General features: G+C 39.1%; 1 protein-coding gene across 1 annotated transcript; it reads left to right on the top strand.

Annotated features, from left to right (window-relative positions):
• The first annotated feature begins 206 nt into the window (after positions 1–206).
• Positions 207–945, top strand: LOC149181842 (toll/interleukin-1 receptor-like protein). Its single transcript, XM_089414340.1, has 2 exons — positions 207–718; positions 822–945. The coding sequence occupies exons 1-2, from the start codon at positions 207–209 to the stop codon at positions 943–945; spliced, it is 636 nt and encodes a 211-aa protein (XP_089270466.1).
• Positions 946–18131: the final 17186 nt, after the last annotated feature.

Here is an 18131-nt window from a genome sequence, read left to right as displayed (position 1 = left end):
CATATACAACCTAGATTCAAATATAAAAATATAATATCAAGATTTACAGTGGAAATCTTGGTTAGGATCAGATCACCCATTATGATTTCAAGAACTTGGACTATCACCAATACAACAAGTGTACTTCTTGTCATTACTGATCCAGTTCAAAGGTTACAAATGCCTTTAGTTGCTAAATAATAGCCTACCTCAGCATTGTATTGGTAATGGCTGCTTCCTCGTCTACGATTGCTCATTCCAACAACAGTCAGTGGTATGAGATATTCATAAATCACCGTAGAGTTGACGTGAAGAAAACCTTCACCAGGTCACTCTACAATCACCTTCGCTCAATTGAATTGAAGGCCTTGCAGCGGGGATACAAATTTCCTTCTCAAATAAAACGCGCTATTGAGACTACCTCAGCCTATGTGGCGATCTTCTCTCCTCTTTATGCTGAATCAAATTGGTGCCTAGATGAGCTCGTGTTGATGTTGGACTTAGGGGTTCCCACAATTCCAGTGTTTTACAATGTCACGCCCACTGAGGTTAAATGGGCGCAGAGTAAATGGGGAAGATATGCTCAAGCCCTACAAAACCTCGCAGAGAAGAGAACTTCTGACCCTCAAACTAATGAAGAGAAGCCACGATTTGACTCCAAGACTATTGAAGATTGGAGAAATGCATTTTTTCGTGTTGCAAACATTAGTGGTTTCGAGCTGGAGGCGTGCAATACTGGGTGAAAACTCAACCTTCACTATCAATGATAGTATTTTATGTTTGATAAATAGACATAGACGTTTGTTTCTCACTGTTATATTTATTTTCTTCTGAATAACTAGCAAGGAGCTGGAGATGGAGCTGCTAGATAAGGTGGTTAAATGTCTGTTGAAAATAGTGAAAAAGCCAGAGTTGCCCGTGGCCGACTATCCAACAGGCTTGAATTTTAAGCTTCAAGATTTTTAAGAGACAGTCTTGTTGCAACAACAACAAAGGGGGGAATCTCAGATATTGGGGATAGTGGGGTTAGGTGGCGTAGGAAAGACAACTTTTGCAAAATATTGAAAAAAGATGAGATTTTAACCCTGTTTTTCATGTGGCCCCATACCTTTTAAAATTGACAAATATATTTGGTGTAAACATGTTGAAACCTTTGCACTACTCTACTAGGAATGGAAAAGAGTATATATCAAGACTATTGCATACAAAAAAACTAGTACCACAATGATAATGTTGATGTCACTAAGTTTTAAACATTGAAAATAGATACAATGAAAAGACAAGCACCTAACTCAATCAATATTTCCATACTATTGAAATATATGTCCCCCAAATCTAGACTAAATGACCTAAATTCACTACCCAGTGATAGATAGAGAAATAGGTACTTTGAGGCCAAATGTTCTAAGAAAAAACTAGATGATAACATGGGTAAAAGTATGGAGAATATTGTGAACCCATATGTTAGAAAAATGAGATAGGGAAACTTGTAGTAGAATTAGTGTTGGTAATCTTTTAGTATGAATGTCACTAATAAATTTAGCTCCGATTGTACTCAAATGTTTTGATAAATATCCTCCATAATATTCCAAGGAATTTAATAAAAACTTTTGAGATCAGAACTAGTTTTAGAAATCAATTTCAAGAGACAAAATCCAATAGTCCTAAGAATAAAAAAGACAGTCCAGTTCCTTCCTTGTATTTGGGGATTAACACTATCTTCATGTTGAAATAAATTTACATTTTTCCAATTCCCAAGTGAAATTTCAGATCCATGTTAGAAATTTTGTAAACTCAGATACATGTAACCAGTATGATGTTTGCACCAAAAGAGCCTAGGTTCCTTCTACAACATTCATGGAAATGAGATGAGCCATCATCTCTTTCATGGCACATTAAATAAGGAAACTAACACAATCTCATGTAAATCAAGATCTAGAATGCACCTAGACATAGGAAACTCGAGGATGAATATCTATCTTGAGTTCACACAAATGGTCGATGTATGCATTATTGTAACTCTAAATATCCAACCTAAATTTAAATAGATTTGGCTAATGTATATGTTAATTTATAGAAATGTACTTCAAAGAAAACCCAAGTGCCTAGAGAGGGGCTGATATAATATATCTCCTTGTTTAAGCACCTGATTTGGCCTGGACTCTAGTATTCCATCCAAAAGTTCAGGAACTTAGAAAAAGTTACAATATATCAGGGTTTCAGGTGGGCGTATGATAATGATAATGATTCCTACTATCTCTACTAAAGCCTAAAAACTGGAAATACATATGTTGTTCACAGGCTCATTTGTGGTTATTTTTCAGTGTTTTCAGGTATTTCAATTTTCAGGTAGTTGCTATTGAACAAAATGCCTTTCACATCCCATAAAGCACTCTCCTAGCCAGTGTGAAAACACTTTCGGAGCAACCAAAAACTAACATAACTGGCCAAGGATTTGAAAACCTGCAGAAGGTTTGAGGTGATCAATGAAAAATGGCTACGATTGTTCGGTTGTGTTAGTTGTTAGCTAAGTTAGTGCTGACTATTTACCTTTACTCAGCTGCCTACTGGTTTAGGTTCCCCTCTATCATTGTTTTCAGAAATATTCTTGTAACCCTTGTTTATCTTAAAAGTTCTCTATGGTGCAATCCTTGAAGGCTCCATTGTTCTAGTTGTTTAAAATCTGGCCTGCAATCGCGCAATATTTCCTAATTAAAAATATTAATGGATTATGTTTTTGCACTGGACTTTATAGCTTTTCATAATGTTAGAAATTAGTTCCTCGTAGAGTGGGCCAAAGTCTCTATCGGTGAAACCAATGTCCTGCATATTATCTATATAAAACTATATCTAAACATAGTGATTTCTTTTTGGTTACAACTGTTTCTACAGAATTATAGACAGGAAAGACGGTGTTAGAGTGCGTAGCATTTCCATTTTTTTTATTTTAGTAAATAGTATAAAGCATAAGTTATTTTTTTTACTTTTTGAATTTTACCTAAATCTCTTTTAAGTGGTTGGGAATTAATCAATGCTATCAAATTATCTGTTACTAACAACATTTCCTTTTGATCAACAGTTATACCCTAAATGGTTCCAAAATGTATCTGTTCAACGTAAAACATTAAAACTAGGAGAAGGCAGTCTACTATAGCAGACTAGCTGCGACCTGCCACATATGATGAGACAACCATGTCTGTGTAGGTAAGAGAAATACCGAGAACAAAATGGAAGTGGAATTAAGATCTATGCTGGTTGGAAACCTAAAAGACTCGAATACAGGTATTATACCTATAAGCATAACTTAGAGCCTTGGTGGAAATGTAATACAATTAAATAAATGAACCAAAACATACTGCTAGAGAGGCAACCTTTATTTACAATCCTTTCAAATGAAGGTAAAACTGAAACAAATGCCAAACTGTAACTTCTCGAGCAAAAGTGTTATAGTTTAAAGGACTGGTTCCTCTTAAAAATAACCAAATATAAGTTGTTGTAGAAATTGAAAAATAAACAGAGTCTGTAATCTTTGCAATAACCAAATAAAAGCTGCCATAGAAACTGAATTTACAAACGAAGACTGTAATCTTTGCTAAAGCCAGTATATATTGCCATACAGAAGAACTAGTGATAACAAGCAGGGACAAGATCCTGTTCAAAGAGCACCGAACCGGTTAAGTATATTAGAGACCCAAAAAGAAAATAAATATTAGATGTGTGATAAACAAAAAGAGCGTAAGGGAAAATATGTGCATGTAGGTTCTGTGACTGGATGTCGATGCATCATCACAGGCCAGCCTTGGACAGAGGCCACCCATGTGAATATAAGCTACATTGATGAATTCGAGAGGCAAGAACCCTCAAACCAACTGGAATCCAAAACCCTACGACCATGGTCATGATTCTGGGTTCCAGAATTCATGGTCGTCGCAGGGGAACGGCTAGGTTAACCACTATAGAAGATTAGAGGAAAACTATACATGCAAGCCTAGAATTACCAAAAAGATTCAGGCTGCGGTGTTTCGTAAGAAAAAGTAACGCAGAACCATCTTTTCTACGTATCTCAGGACAAACGTGTTGAAAATAAAATTATTACCAAATAGAAAGCTTATTCCGTAGAGGAACACAAAACCCATAAGTGCTATATAGAGCAAAGAAAATACAGACGGCCATAGCTTAATCATGAAGAACTTTCGACAAAATTACACGGATACTCCTGAGGAGAAAACAATGTTTAGTCTTTTACAACAAAAGTCACGGAACCTCCAACGTTTTAAAAAAAACATATTTAGGCTCCTGCCCATATAAATGAGTGAGCCAAGAGAACCCAAGAGGTAAAAAGGAACTAATTGATTACAACTGTATTACAAAAATTAAAGGTAACCCCCGCCGGTAGTGAGCAAGCTTGGAGAAGCTAACTAGGAAGAGGAAAAAAATAAATAAAAACGAAACCCTCCAGGTCCAAAACTGAAGAAACCCTCTTAAAAGGTAGGGCAAGGCAAAAGCACTGTTAACAAGCAAACCCGAATATCTCTCCACAGCACAGTCTGTATAGGGGACAACATACCTGGAGGGACTGCTCACTCCATATGCAACTGGAATGCTGCCCCACCTATACAATCGATAGCGCTTTCCGGTCTCACCGCTTCCAAAACCTGCATGAACCATTTACCGAAGTTATGCGGCCAATTCCATAGAAAGAAAGGAAAACGAACTTCAAAGAAGAAGTGCCAGAAAATAGACAGGGTAAAGTTTATCCACCTGAAAGCGAGCAAAGTAGACCAAAATCCAAGGTTGAGGCAGCACCTGACTTCCTCAATATTTGCAGACAGCAGTAGGCCTCCAAGCTTCGACCCGAGTAACCCACATCCAGAATAGGAACCCCAAACCGAGCTCCGACGTCAAGGGGCGACAAATGAACCCTCATTCCTTGCCTAGGAGATCGATAACCCACTAGGAGCACCTCCAGCTGTTCGATGGAAGGGCATGGTTCCTCTCTGTCAATGAGTGAGAGGATCCCGAGGAAGACAGACATGTCTGCATTGCCCATTAAACAACTTCACAAAGAGGATTATTCCCATGGGACAGTCGGGGTAAAGATCGAAGAGGAGAGTTGTGTTGTCACGCTCTGAATAAGTGAGGATGCAATAGATTTCCTAGTGTTCACAAATATGTATGTTTATTACTTCATCTCATAACTGAAATCTCACAAGAAAACGTGACACATATGTATCTAAGTTGGGGCAAGAGGAAATAAAGAAATTGAATTAGCCAAGAGTAAACAAATTGCGACCATATAGTAGCAATAAAGGTTATTTTAGTGAACAATATAGTACCAATACCAACATCGTTCGACAACCTGGTAATTGGGTCTTTTGGCTGAAGTCTGAAAGAAGGAACCAGTGAAGTACATTGGTCAATTTGAGGAGCACCAAGGACCACACTTTTTGTCAATGGCACCAAAAATACCATTGAAAGTACATCCAAGAGAAACCAACATACCATGGGGAAATAAAATATCCATCTTGCATATAAATATATGTCCAGTAAAGACAAATAACATAGTGTGGAAGACAAATATCCACACAATCAAGTTAATCTATTGTGATAATTTGATAGTCATCCATATAGTCATCTGATATATTTCATAGACTTGTGAGTAGAAATTGCATTAAAGGAGTCGAGAGGGGTCTCCCTTTGTAAACAAGCATCCGTAAGACAAGTCATGACCCAATGTCTAGCATGATTGTATGGGTCATTGCACAAATCAGGACACAATTTTCTTACATGACAAAGTGGAGATAAGTTCTTATTAGTTAGAGGAAATTATAAGCATGCAAATATAAGACAAAGAAATACACAAGCTTCTACTTGAATAAAGGATTTATATTATGTAACGCCCTCCTCCCACATTTACCCAAGATAATCGGTCCATCGGGGTAAACATGTGATGAAGAGTTACTATGATATGATTAAACTCCCTAAGTGCAGTTAAGGAAGTGGAACCGACTAACCAACTCTTTATAGACCTCCCTCAGGTGCTACAAGACCCCCAGGAACCAATCCACTAGTCTCGGCGCCCAACCCTTGAGTTAACCTAGCCTTTCAACCCTATCCTACATCACTTGGTCTATGTGACACTATACCCTAGGTCACTACATAAATGACACTTCAAATGATACCTGTAGCCATTATTGCAGGGAAGTTAACTTTTAAAGTGATAATATCTCTCTCTCTTTGTGTGTTTTGAGATAAGTTGATCGTATCGCTTCGATAACACTCAAGGTGTTGGGTTCATCTCAAGTGATACCCATAGCCATTATCGTAAGGAAGATAACTTTTAAAGTGATAATATCTCTCTCTCCCTTTGTGTGTTTCCAAAGAAGTTGACCCCATCGCTTGGATAACACTCAAGGTGTGGGGTTTGTTACAGATGATATTAGAGAAAATTACAACATTATCATAGTGTTGGAAATAATTAGGCTTAAAGGTTAAAAGTTGCTATGGTTTTTGTTATGGTGATGAGTTGTAACTAAACACTAAATTGATTGCATTACAACAATGAAGAAAAGACATAAGCATGTGATAAGAGTACAAATGAAGTTATAATATTGACAAGGTTGACATAGAAAATGGTTATTTTGATTATTTGAAGGTTAGTGTTTCATTTCATTAAAATGATACTGCAAGTACCAAAAACAACAACATGAGATAGGATTGGTGCATGGAATCCACCATCCAAGACACCTTCATTTCAACATTTGCATGAGCTCTAGTCTATTCCAATTCACTTTCATGAGGATAAGTTCGATATATCAGTGGACTAATCAATATGCGAGCTAGTCTTGAGTCCAATAGATGCATGAAATCAGGATTGACACCTCCAATGGGGTGGGTTTAGAGATTCCAATATAGGCTATGATGCCTTATGGGAGTGGATTAGGTCTAGCTTTGTTTTAAAGCTTGATTGCATGAAGACAAGATTGAAGGGTTAATAAAACTGGAGAGTTGATAAGTGTGAAAAAGCTTTTGTTCTCTCTATTTGGACAGTTCCACATCATATAACTTGCTGAACTAGAATGGAATATCCCCATAATGGTATTTTGTTCCAGTAAGTGCTCTACTTAATGGATAAGTGTTACAAGAATCAAAATATGACATTTTCTCAGCATACTTGGTTGAAGTTGGGTTGTCAAGCTAAAGTAGAGGAGAGGTTGTGCACCCTGCGAAGAAGTCTGAAGTTGCAACTAAATCTGAAGGTAGTCGCTGATTTTTCTCAGGAGAAGAATAAGAAGACTAACAAGTGTCTTGTTCCTTATACACCACACCAACATGCACACAACCATCTGGCCCTCTTCAGTGTTTCCATGGTTATGGTCAGTGTTTTCATGGTTATAGGTAGCATTTAATGTTTATAAACTATTGCTAGCATTAGTTTCAAATCTTGGAAATATGAATCAAATAAATGAATGGAAAAAGATATTGTATGAATAATATCAATGATATGGTTTGTCTACCTTGGGAAGAGGCCAAATAAGACCATCAATTATCTTATTGGTCCTCAACGTTAAATTGATAAATTGATAGGTGGAGAACAACAATCATTTTGTGAACATGGTAAAGTTCATAAGAACTTTCGATTAATATGCACAACTACATTCTATGTTGCACTACATTCTTTAGAATCGGTCAGTTTAGTAGAGAACTAGTCACTTTGGTGTTTTAAGGTCAGTTCAATACAAGACCAACCTTAGCCAATCTGAACCACCAAATTAGACCAGTACAACTCTAAAACCATTGGGACCAACCAATTCCACTAGTTCTAGGTTAGTTCCAATAAGAGTGTGGCCTTCTCATCTTCCTCTCAAGTCGTTTTGTTGGATCCTTCCAAGAATGGTGATTTGGAGAGTGCCATAAACTGTTGCACTGTTGTGAGCACCTAAGATCATAAGTAGTTAAGCCTTGACAAATAGGAATTTTCAAGGAACTAGTACAGACATCCCAAAACATATTTAGTGAGGACATGCATGCAAGGAACTATTACAGACCTCCCAAGATAGTTAGTAAGGATGTGCATGACCAAAAAGTATCAAAAAAAATTATCCACCCTCAAAAACCTTGCCCAAAACATTGAAGTGTGGTGCAAAACAAATTGTTGGTAGGCTATTAATTCTACCAACAATCATTCCCTCTCCAATTTCACAAGAAGCTCCTACTCAAGCTACCTCCTCCACTATGGTTATAGTAAGTTTTTGCAACTGTGTGAGCTACAAGAAATTAAAACTTCCTTGGAATCTCCACCAACCTTAGGGAACTCGACTTCTCTGCATGCCCTAACTATCTTGGGTAGATTGATCAGTTAACTGGATGATCACTGAGTTTGACTGAAGTCCCACTGCTTAAATGACCTTCCACTAGTTCCTGCAAAAGTTAGAACTAGTTTAACTGACAATAACCTGAGATAATTGACCTTTATTGCTACAAACTAGCAATCACATATGGAGAACTGAACTCTAACTCCTCCAACTCGAATTTACTGAGTAAACTACGTGACACAAGCCATGTCACACAAGTTAACATCATTCAAGTTTTCTATTGATGTGGAAATTAGATTTTTTTCAATTTAATCAAGGAAAAATCAAATTGAGAATTTCTTGCTGCATTTTTCAACACATAGTTCACTAGAATGCATTACTTTCACTATGAAAGTTCATAAGGTTTTGGGCTGATGTGGTTCTATGTGTTGTGTATATAAATAATAGGTGTCCATCTCATGCTATCAAAAACAAGGCTCCCTATGAAATGTGGTATGGCCAAATTCCTTTAGTGAGGCATCTCAGGGTTTTTGGTTCCTTCTGTTATAATGCCTTGATACCTTAGGAACAGATAAAACAAACTTAGTGCAAGGAGTCACAAATGTATCTTCTTTGGATACTCATACCTCCAAAGAATACCATCTCTATGATAAAGTGAATAAGAAGTTTATAATATCTAGAGATGTGATCTTTCTTGAGTCTTCCAGGATTGACAATGTTGTTGAGTGGCAGCTTAATCGTTTAGATAGATTTGAACATGCAAAGTATTTTCAAGAGTTTTACAGTGAGATTCTACATCTCCTTCTCTTAGCTCTATACTTTATATGAAGAGCCTTGAATAAATCAGGTTGAAGGAAATTCCTTCCCCTGCTTTGTCAGGAAAGAGCTAAGAGTCTGTTGGCAGCAGGTAGCCAAATCTCACAAGCAGTGAGGGTACATGTAAGATACAAAGCAAGGATTAATGCAAAAGAGTGTACTGACTATATAAATGTCATCAAACATATTTCATCCCACCTAGGATTCCTTGCATCATGCCTGGTTAATCATAAGATCATGTTGGTCACAACCTCCGTAGCTTAAATAAACAAATGGTAATACTCTTCATCTTCTAAGTTATGTAATAAACAAGTGAAAGGGAGCAAGACATGAAGAGGAAACACATGGAATGACTTTCAGTTCTTGCAACCATGCATGTCATTGAAGACAGAATGATTCAACAATGATAAGAAATATTTTAAGCTACACTAAGAGGTGTATTTCAAAAGATGTGCTTTGTTTTCCATACCTATCCTCCAAAGGGTTATGCATCAGATGGATTCTTCATGCGATACTGATATTCTCTCATACCTTCGGTTTCTCGGTCTTCTTATTTTTCTCCTTAGCTCCTTAAGAGTCATCTATCATGTCATCATTCTTCATGGCCCCTGAGAGACATAATTGTGTAGTTTCAGCGGGCAATGACTGTTGCGGGATGAGGCCCTAGGGGGACACATTTACATAGTTTTAGGATGCAAGCCACTGCTATGGGATGAGGCCCTAGGAGGACACATCTATGCAGTTTCAGGATGCAAGGTAGACTGGGTAGTCAAGGGACAAAACTACACAATTTCTTGAGACAGTGGGTTCCGACTGAAGGAAGGAGATTGGAGGAAATCACTTTGCAGTTTTGAATGCTAAGGGAGGTTGGAATTTCTGCACATTTCACAGTTCCAACAGGCAAGGGAAAGTCTTGAGGGTTACATATGTGAAGTTCAGAGTTCAGGAAAGTTGGATGAGGTTAGGTTGCTAAGGAAACTCCAAAATTTGGCGAAGTGTGGGATTAATGGAACTGATGTGAACAGTGATAAAACTTGACTATAATCACACACTTGAAAACTTAGAGATACAACATAGACCATCCAGAACATATAACGCATACTTCTCTTAATGCAACAACCTTTGTGGCAGCTTACGATAAGTGTGACTCTGATGATAGACTTTGGGAGGATAAAGGCAACACTTGTGTAAGAGTGTGTGAAATGAGTGTGAAACATGTCTATGTGGTGAGGACAACCCATTCTCATAAATATTTCCCCTTGAAGAAAAGCAAACCTCCCTTTGCATGACAAGCGATAACTCCCATGCCCAAAGATGACACATTCTATGTAAATATAAAAGCATGAATGACTCTTAAGATCGAAAAGGGGAGCTTGAGATCATAAACTTACTAATAAGTGACTAAGAAACAATCGATCACAATATCCATAGTAGGTTCCGATATTTAAGTGCAGGCCAAAATTTTGGAGGGTGTTGCAGTTGCTACAATAGAGCCTTCACCTTCTTGCTAGCTTCTTTTTTAACCAGTGCCTTGAATTATATGAACTTGGATAATGTATCATCTTTCTTCCACATGAAGAAGATCCAACACTTCTGTGAGAAGTCATCAATAAAAATGAAAAAATATTTGTATATGGTAGTGGAGGTTGTCGAGAAAGGTCCATAAACATGATAGTGGATCCTTTCTAGGACTGCATGTGCTTTGTTGTCCTGATCATGGAATGTGGATTTTAGGTACTTCCGCAATGTACATCCTTTGCATACTGTTGGGTTGTGTTATATTCTTTCCACGACTAGCCCACTTAGTTAACCGGGGGGTTAGAGGGAGGGAGGAGCCCGCCTTCATTGCGACGATTGTGTAGTGGGGGGGGTCACAGGGGGTTTGAGGCATACCTGTAAACCCACTTTATGGGGTCTGGGGCAGCGCCCCAGAAAATTTTGGTTTTGGACCCTATGTTAGGATGGGCGGACCCACCTATGGTTTTGTGCATGGTTTCACACATGTTTATGGACGTGATGGTTTTTGGTCCATGGTATTAGACGCGATGGTTTTCGGTCCATGGTATTGGATGCTTCGGCATGTAGAAATATGTATTATAACATTGAAAGGAACATATTGAAAAAATCAAGCTGGTAGTCCCGGTTTTGGGATCCAGGGGAAAATCTCTATGTATATGTGTTTTATGTGTTATGCTCTCGCATTGTTTATTTTCTATGTTTTAGAATTCGTATGCAGGTAATTTTTGTATGGGATTAAAACCTACACATACAACCTACTACTTAAGTGCTCCTTTAGGGAGGCTAGTGGTTATTTGTTGTATAATATTCGAGGTGCCATGATGCAAATGACCAAGTATTTTGTGCCAAAGTTCATCAACATCACGACCTGCACTTTCTCTGCCTTAGTGCTTAATGCAACATAGTCTTCCACATCTAGATTATACAGGTTCTTCACACGAACCCTGATCTGCTTCACCTGTCCCGTGGCTATGTGTCTTAGGAACGCTTTTCCTTTGATTAATATCACTTCACAACCGTGGTCTTCCAAAATTGCAACAAAGATGAGATTTTTCTTTAGGCCTAGAAAAAACATGACATCCTTGAGCCTAATGCAGGAGCATTCGACACTCTTAATCAAACAAGGAATCCAAAGCGGAGAAAGGAGGACAACGTGGACCATCGGAGTAAACATGGGACATTTCTATTAAAATAAAGTTAGTCTGATAGAATGGATAAAGTCTCTAGAAGACTTATTTAATGTAATCTGCCATATGTATGTATCCATGTAGAGAGAATTAGGGACAGTTGAGTGATTCACGGAGAGGATTTGATCAGATCCTTTCAGTGATCTGATCCAATCTGTTTATAAATGATGAACTTGCATGTTCAATAGGAAAGAGTGAGAACAAAGTAAATTTGTGAGAACAGAGTGATCAAAATGCAGTTGAAGGGGAATTTTCTCCCAAGGCTGAAATGCCTTAGATCTGTAATCATATCGTGTATAATATAAAGTGTGTTCAGTGTTGATATTGTGTGGATTTTAGTGTGTGTATATGTAATAATGCCTTTTCGTGTTATCCGTATATATATGCGATGATGGCTTAATTCATGTGTTACGAGATTGTTAATCGACCATCGATCACTATAACGATCGATGGTGATCCATTGATTAACGAAAATATTGTTATATATGGTGTGTCGTGTGTAGATAGAGTCGGTGGCAGAACTGTGTTTTAAGTGCATAATCCATCAAATGGCGGACGAATGAGAGAATGCACAGGATCTGTTGGATCTCAGAGATCAACGGTCCAGATCAAAATACAAAGGAACCTGAAGGAACCATCAGAATCGTCCGATGGAACAGATCGATGATCATCACACGGTGGAAGAGCACAGAAGTTATTTCGTGAAAAAAAAGTGGTTTCGAAACAATGGAAGTGGTATTTTGGGTGAGCAAAAAGTGGTAAGTGATATTGAAGGGTGAGAACCCGATTCCACTTAGTGATTGACACGTAGTAGCGAAAAGGAGAGAGGAAACCGCTTTATCGAGTGGTTAATCCTTGTGCTATTTGTCCACCTGAAATCGATGTGGACCATCGGATCCACTAAGTGCAGATCGACGGTGGAGGATTGATGTGCCAGTTTGAATATTCAAAGTGAATGTTGACCATTGGATCCGGGAAAGTAATGGACGGAAAAGATCGGTGAATGGAGAGCGCAGCGGGACGCCGATGGACCGGATGTGGGGACCCGACGATTTATGAACGTGGGTTCATTCTTTTTGAAGTCTGGCCATGCTTTCGACTGTGTGTTTTCCCGTGTATTCCTGTGTATTTCCAATAAAGTGTTGTGGTCCCGATTTATAAAGAAAAATCGACTAAGTCGTATGGTCCTGGTTTTTAAAGGCTAAGGCCATGAATAATTCTTCTGATAAGTTTGTGGGCCAAAACCCACAGGTCTCATGGTTGAATATTGATATGAAAGGGGTTTTGGCCTTACCCCAAAATCATTTTTCATTATTTGGAGACAGTTTTTGGAGACAGTGGGTTCCGGCTGAGGGAAGGACACTGGAGGAAACCACTGTGCATTTTTGAATGGTAAGGGAGGTTGGGATTTCTGCGTATTGCACAGTTCAAACAAGCAACAGAAAAACTTGAGGGTTACATATGTGAAGTATGTAGTTCAGGAAAGTTGGATGAGGCTAGGTTGCTAAGGAAACTCCGAAATTTAGCTAAGTGTGGGATCAGTGGAACTTATGTGAATAGTGATAAAACTTCACTACGATCACACACTTGAAAACTTATCGATACAACATATACCATCTAGAACATATAACACATACTTCACTTAATGCAACAACCTTTGTGGCAGCTTACGGCAAGTGTGGCTTTGATTATAGACTTCGGGAGGATAAAAGCAACACTTGTGTAAGAGTGTGTGAAATGAGTGTTAAACATGTATCATTGTCATAAATATTTCCCCTTGAAGCAAAACAAACCTCCCTTTGCATGACAAGCGATTACCCCCATGCCCAAAGATGACACATTCTATGTAAAGATAAAAGCATAAACAACTCTTAAGATCGAAAAGGGGAGCTTGAGATCATCAAATTACCAATAAGTGACTAAGGAACGATTGATCACAATATCCATAGTAGGCTCTGAAATTTAAGTTCAGGCCAAAATTTTGGAGGGTGTTGCAGCCTCTACAACAGAGCCTTCACCTTCTTGCTAGCTTCGTTTTCAACTAGTGCCTTGAATTCTACGAACTCAGAGAATGTCTCATCTTTATTCCACGTGAAGAAGATCCAACACTTCCATGAGAAGTAATCAATAAAAGTGACAAAATATTTGTGTCTGACAGTGTAGGTTGTCAAGAGAGGTCCATAAACATCATAGTGGATCCTTTCCAGGACTGCATGTGCTTTGTTGTCCTGATCATGGAATGTGGATTTTATGCACTTTTGTAATGTACATCCTTTGAATATATCATATTGCTTAAGTGCTCCTTTAGAGAGGCGAGTGGTTATTTGTTTTATAATATTCGAGGTAGCATGATACAAATGACCAAGTGTTTTGTGCCAAAGTTCATCGACATCGCAACCTTCACTTTCTCCGCCTTAGTGCTTAATGTAGCACATTCTTCCACATCTAGCTTATACAGGTTCTTCACACGAACCCCGATCTGCTTCACCTACCCTGTGGCTATGTGTCTCAGGAATGCTTTTCCTTTGTTGAATATCACTTCACAACCATGGTAAACCAACCACTCAGTGAATCCTAGTAGACAGACCCCTAATCCTTTACATTTACCTTTTTTTACTATCGCCTCATATTGAAATTTTGAAGACAAAATATTTCTTTTCTCTTAAAAAATTGTCTTAAAGTCCCCCTCCGTGTAGTAGTGGCAAATGCAACAATAAACAAGTTGCCTCTAATCGTATCAGCATATATGAAAGGGACAGAAGAGGAATTGATGTCCGAGAAATCTTGTCAGTAAAACTTGTTGCGTTCTTCTTAGTCGAATACCCCCACAAAACAAAGAGCCCAACAAATCATTGTCTTTATATAAGATAATGTGAATGGTAAGTAAAATAACAACCTCGGTATAGGCGCAAGAAAATAGTTGTCTACAAGCTGGCCAACTTAGGGCGCACTGTCACAATCAATTTTTCAGTTGTAATTAGATAATATCATCTTAAATTGATGTGTTTGTGTCTTAATTGTTAATTGTATTAAACATAGGTTTTTTTTTTCTAAGTAGTACTGATCTATTAATATAATACAAAAAAAGTTTCAGAGAAACCTGATCTCAGAGATGTTAAGCATCAGTCATCATCACAAAATGCAACTGTTGGTATTAGACTACCCCAACAGAGGGGAAACTAGTCCAAGAAGCTTTGAAGACTACCCCTGTTATGGGGGAAACCAGCCATTGAACCAGAATAACTATTTCAAAGTAGACCTTGGTTTTCCAAAATGAACAAAGGAATGCAATCTTGAACCAAAAAGATAGGGACATAACCAAGTAACAGTATGCCATTTCCACCTAGCAGAGAGTCAACCAAAGAATTCAAGACACTTGGTGTGAACATAGAACACATCCAGACCACAAAACCACGAATCATAGAAACATATCCGCCTCGAAGTCGGACACCTTTGCGAGAGACCAAAAACCACAAAAAGTGAGACGAATCCACCTGGGAGCTGGAGACCTTTGCATGAGGCCACGTGTTAGGCTCGTGGTTCCTCCAGAGCTGGCTCTTCCTCAATCCGGTAGGCAAACTAATACCAATCTTCATCCTCTTCAGACGCGCCGCGACCTTGAACAGTTGGAGAATCTACAGTTCCTTCAACATCCATCTGTCACTTACCAGCGTCCCCAGCGTTATCTTTGTCATGCAGAGCCTTACCGCTTTCACCTTGCTGCTTGTTGTTGATCCCATGACTACCTGTCTCTTCCCTGTTTTTCTTGTTCCCACGACTGGACAGAGTAGCTTGCGTCGCAGACTCTTCCTTGAAAGAAATTGTGATGGTAGCAGTGATTGTAGGCCTGTTTAGTGAACTGCAGAAATGAAATTGTGTGTATTGAGGGCCAAAAAGAGGGGGAAGTGGGAGATCCATAGTGTGGACAGCATTGTCCCTCCAACCTCTCCCACTTCTAGTATTCGGGTAGCTATGAGTGGGGTTAATGAGCGAGTTGGGAAATTCAGTAGTTGAGTCCGGGGAGTCAGAGGTGGAACTGGTAGAAGCTCACGAGCGGTTAAAACCTCCATGCGAACCTCCACACCTACTGCGCATGCAGTGCTTGAGGCGAGCCATGGCTGAATTGACAGGGGAAGAATTGGAATGAAGGCGACGATGAGTGGGAGCAGGGGTGGGGAACCACAATCAAGAAGACAATGATAGGAATGCAAAAAATGAAAACCATTACCAAAATTCTGACAAGGAAGAATTAGGCAACGACTACCTGTAGCAGTTCTGAAACACGGTTAAGCCGCTTGCGGAGGACAAACGCCATGGAGAAGGGGGAGTAACAAAACAGTTTGCAGGGGCCATGGTGTTGAAGGAGGTGAGCTCGTCACAACTTTCAGAGTCAATAAATGTCACTTGCTAGGTGTTTTTAATCCATCTGCGGTGAGCTCTCAGGACGAAGCACTTAGTTAGATGGCTTCCCAACCCACCGGCGATCTGTCTTGTCATTTAAATGCCGTTGTTGACACCCGCATCCAGGTGCGTTTCCTTTGCATTTTCCCTTTCCTTTTGCACTAGATCATTGAAATCCTGCAATTGATGAGTATTGGCTATAGTGCTAAGAGCTCCTACATGAAGAGTCTTACCACTTTCAACGCCAATGTTTTCTAGGAGGTCTACTACTTTGTTACCATTCCGACGAGTGTGCCTGATGGTAACTGATCTATGAATGAGTAGCCATTGTTCAATCTGTTCCAGCCTTTACGCCAATCTCCAACTGCTACCCACTTTATGTGCTGGAGTTCCCTGTAAGATCTGGTTGATCATGTTAATTAAGATCTGAGAGTCCCCTTCAATTATGAGTGGGAAGAATCTATTATTCTGAGCCAGGAGAAGTCCTTTCCAAATTCCTTCTAATTCGGGTGAGTTGTTTGTATCCCAACCTATTGGCCCCATGAATGTTTGGAGAACATTGCCCTTGTGATTTCTAAATATTCCCCCAAATCCTGTTTTAGCTGGATTTCCCTTTGATGCTCCATCAAAGTTGAGCAATACCATGTGTGGTGGACGTGGAGTCCATTTGTCAGGTGTATCTCCAGAGGGAGGGATTTTCCTTAGGTGTACCTGCTCATGGTTCCACTGAAGGTTCCAGTTCAGCCATATATTTTGTTCCTGTGGTGTGGATGGGAAATCATCATCAAGCCATGTTTGGAGCATCAAGGTTTCTCGTATGTTTTGACATATATTGATCCATAGAACTTCTATGGGAGAGGAATGGTCTTCGAAGATGCAGCTATTTCTCTCTTTCCAGATTGTCCACATTAGGAAACCTGCTATTAGCTTCCATAAGGTGTTTAAGATTTTGCTTTTATAAGGGTGAGGTGCCCAAGAATGAATAGTGCTGGTTAAATCCTCCTTATTTCATCCATCTCTTTGACATCTGTAGCTAACCTTCTCCCAAAGTCGGGTTGCTAATAGACATGAGTTTAGGAGATGTTCCCTAGTTTCTTCTACCTGTTTACAATTTGGGCAGATGGAAGGTCTGTGAAAACTCCGTTTCCTTAGATTATCCCAAGTAAGGATTCTATTTTGGTACACCAACCAGAGAAAGGTGGAGATTTTTGGCCAAATTAGTGGTTCCCAAACTTTGTGCCAGAGGCTATCCATGACAGTATGGTCCCTTAGTATTATATGATATGCTTCCCGGGAAGTGAAGGTACCTCTCATTTCATAACCCCATCTGATGATGTCTTTGTTATCTGATTGGCGAATTTTCCTGTTTCAGAGTTCCGTATCCAGGCTATCTTTGATGGATTGCGTGGCTTGCCTAAGAATGAGGTTCGAGCATAACCATTGCCTATAACCTTGGTTGTGAAACTTCCTCCCAAAGTTGATTTACTTTGATCGTCGGTTTCTCTACCCAATTGTTATGCTCTTAACCTGCAAAAAGATACCCAAATACAGAATATGCGAAGAAAGATACTGAGAACATAGAACAGTGAGAGACAACAACAAATATTTTATTATTCAGAAAGCAATGTTCATTGGCCTCTTCGAGGGGGCAACCTCTAATAGAGCGGAGCTCGACACAAAAATAAGACACGATGCTCCTTGCAGGGAGTCTCTATCCTTTATATATGATTCATACATGCAATACCAAGGATCAATACCATGGGTTTTATTAATACCATCTATCTAATACTATGACCCATTTGCAACTAACTGTGGTCCCGTCATTAATTGCGGGTTAACCACTTACAATTATTAACATGGGCTTTATTGACTCTTGACTAAGACTCAATCCCATTACATAAATAAGGGGGTTAGG

This window comes from Pinus tabuliformis, chromosome 3_2 (assembly GCF_031772625.1).
Source record: "Pinus tabuliformis cultivar Carrire ecotype Pingquan chromosome 3_2, CPIR1, whole genome shotgun sequence".
Taxonomy (NCBI): Eukaryota; Viridiplantae; Streptophyta; class Pinopsida; order Pinales; family Pinaceae; genus Pinus; species Pinus tabuliformis.
The sequence above is the reverse complement of the archived record's forward strand: the minus strand, read 5'-3'. Positions and strand labels throughout refer to the sequence as shown.

Coding starts and splice junctions, on each gene's coding strand:
- LOC149181842 (XM_089414340.1), top strand. CDS start 207: ATGGCTGCTTCCTCGTCTACGATTGCTCATTCCAACAACAGTCAGTGG. Junction 719..821: donor CTGGAGGCGTGCAATACTGG/GTGAAAACTCAA, acceptor CTGAATAACTAG/CAAGGAGCTGGAGATGGAGC.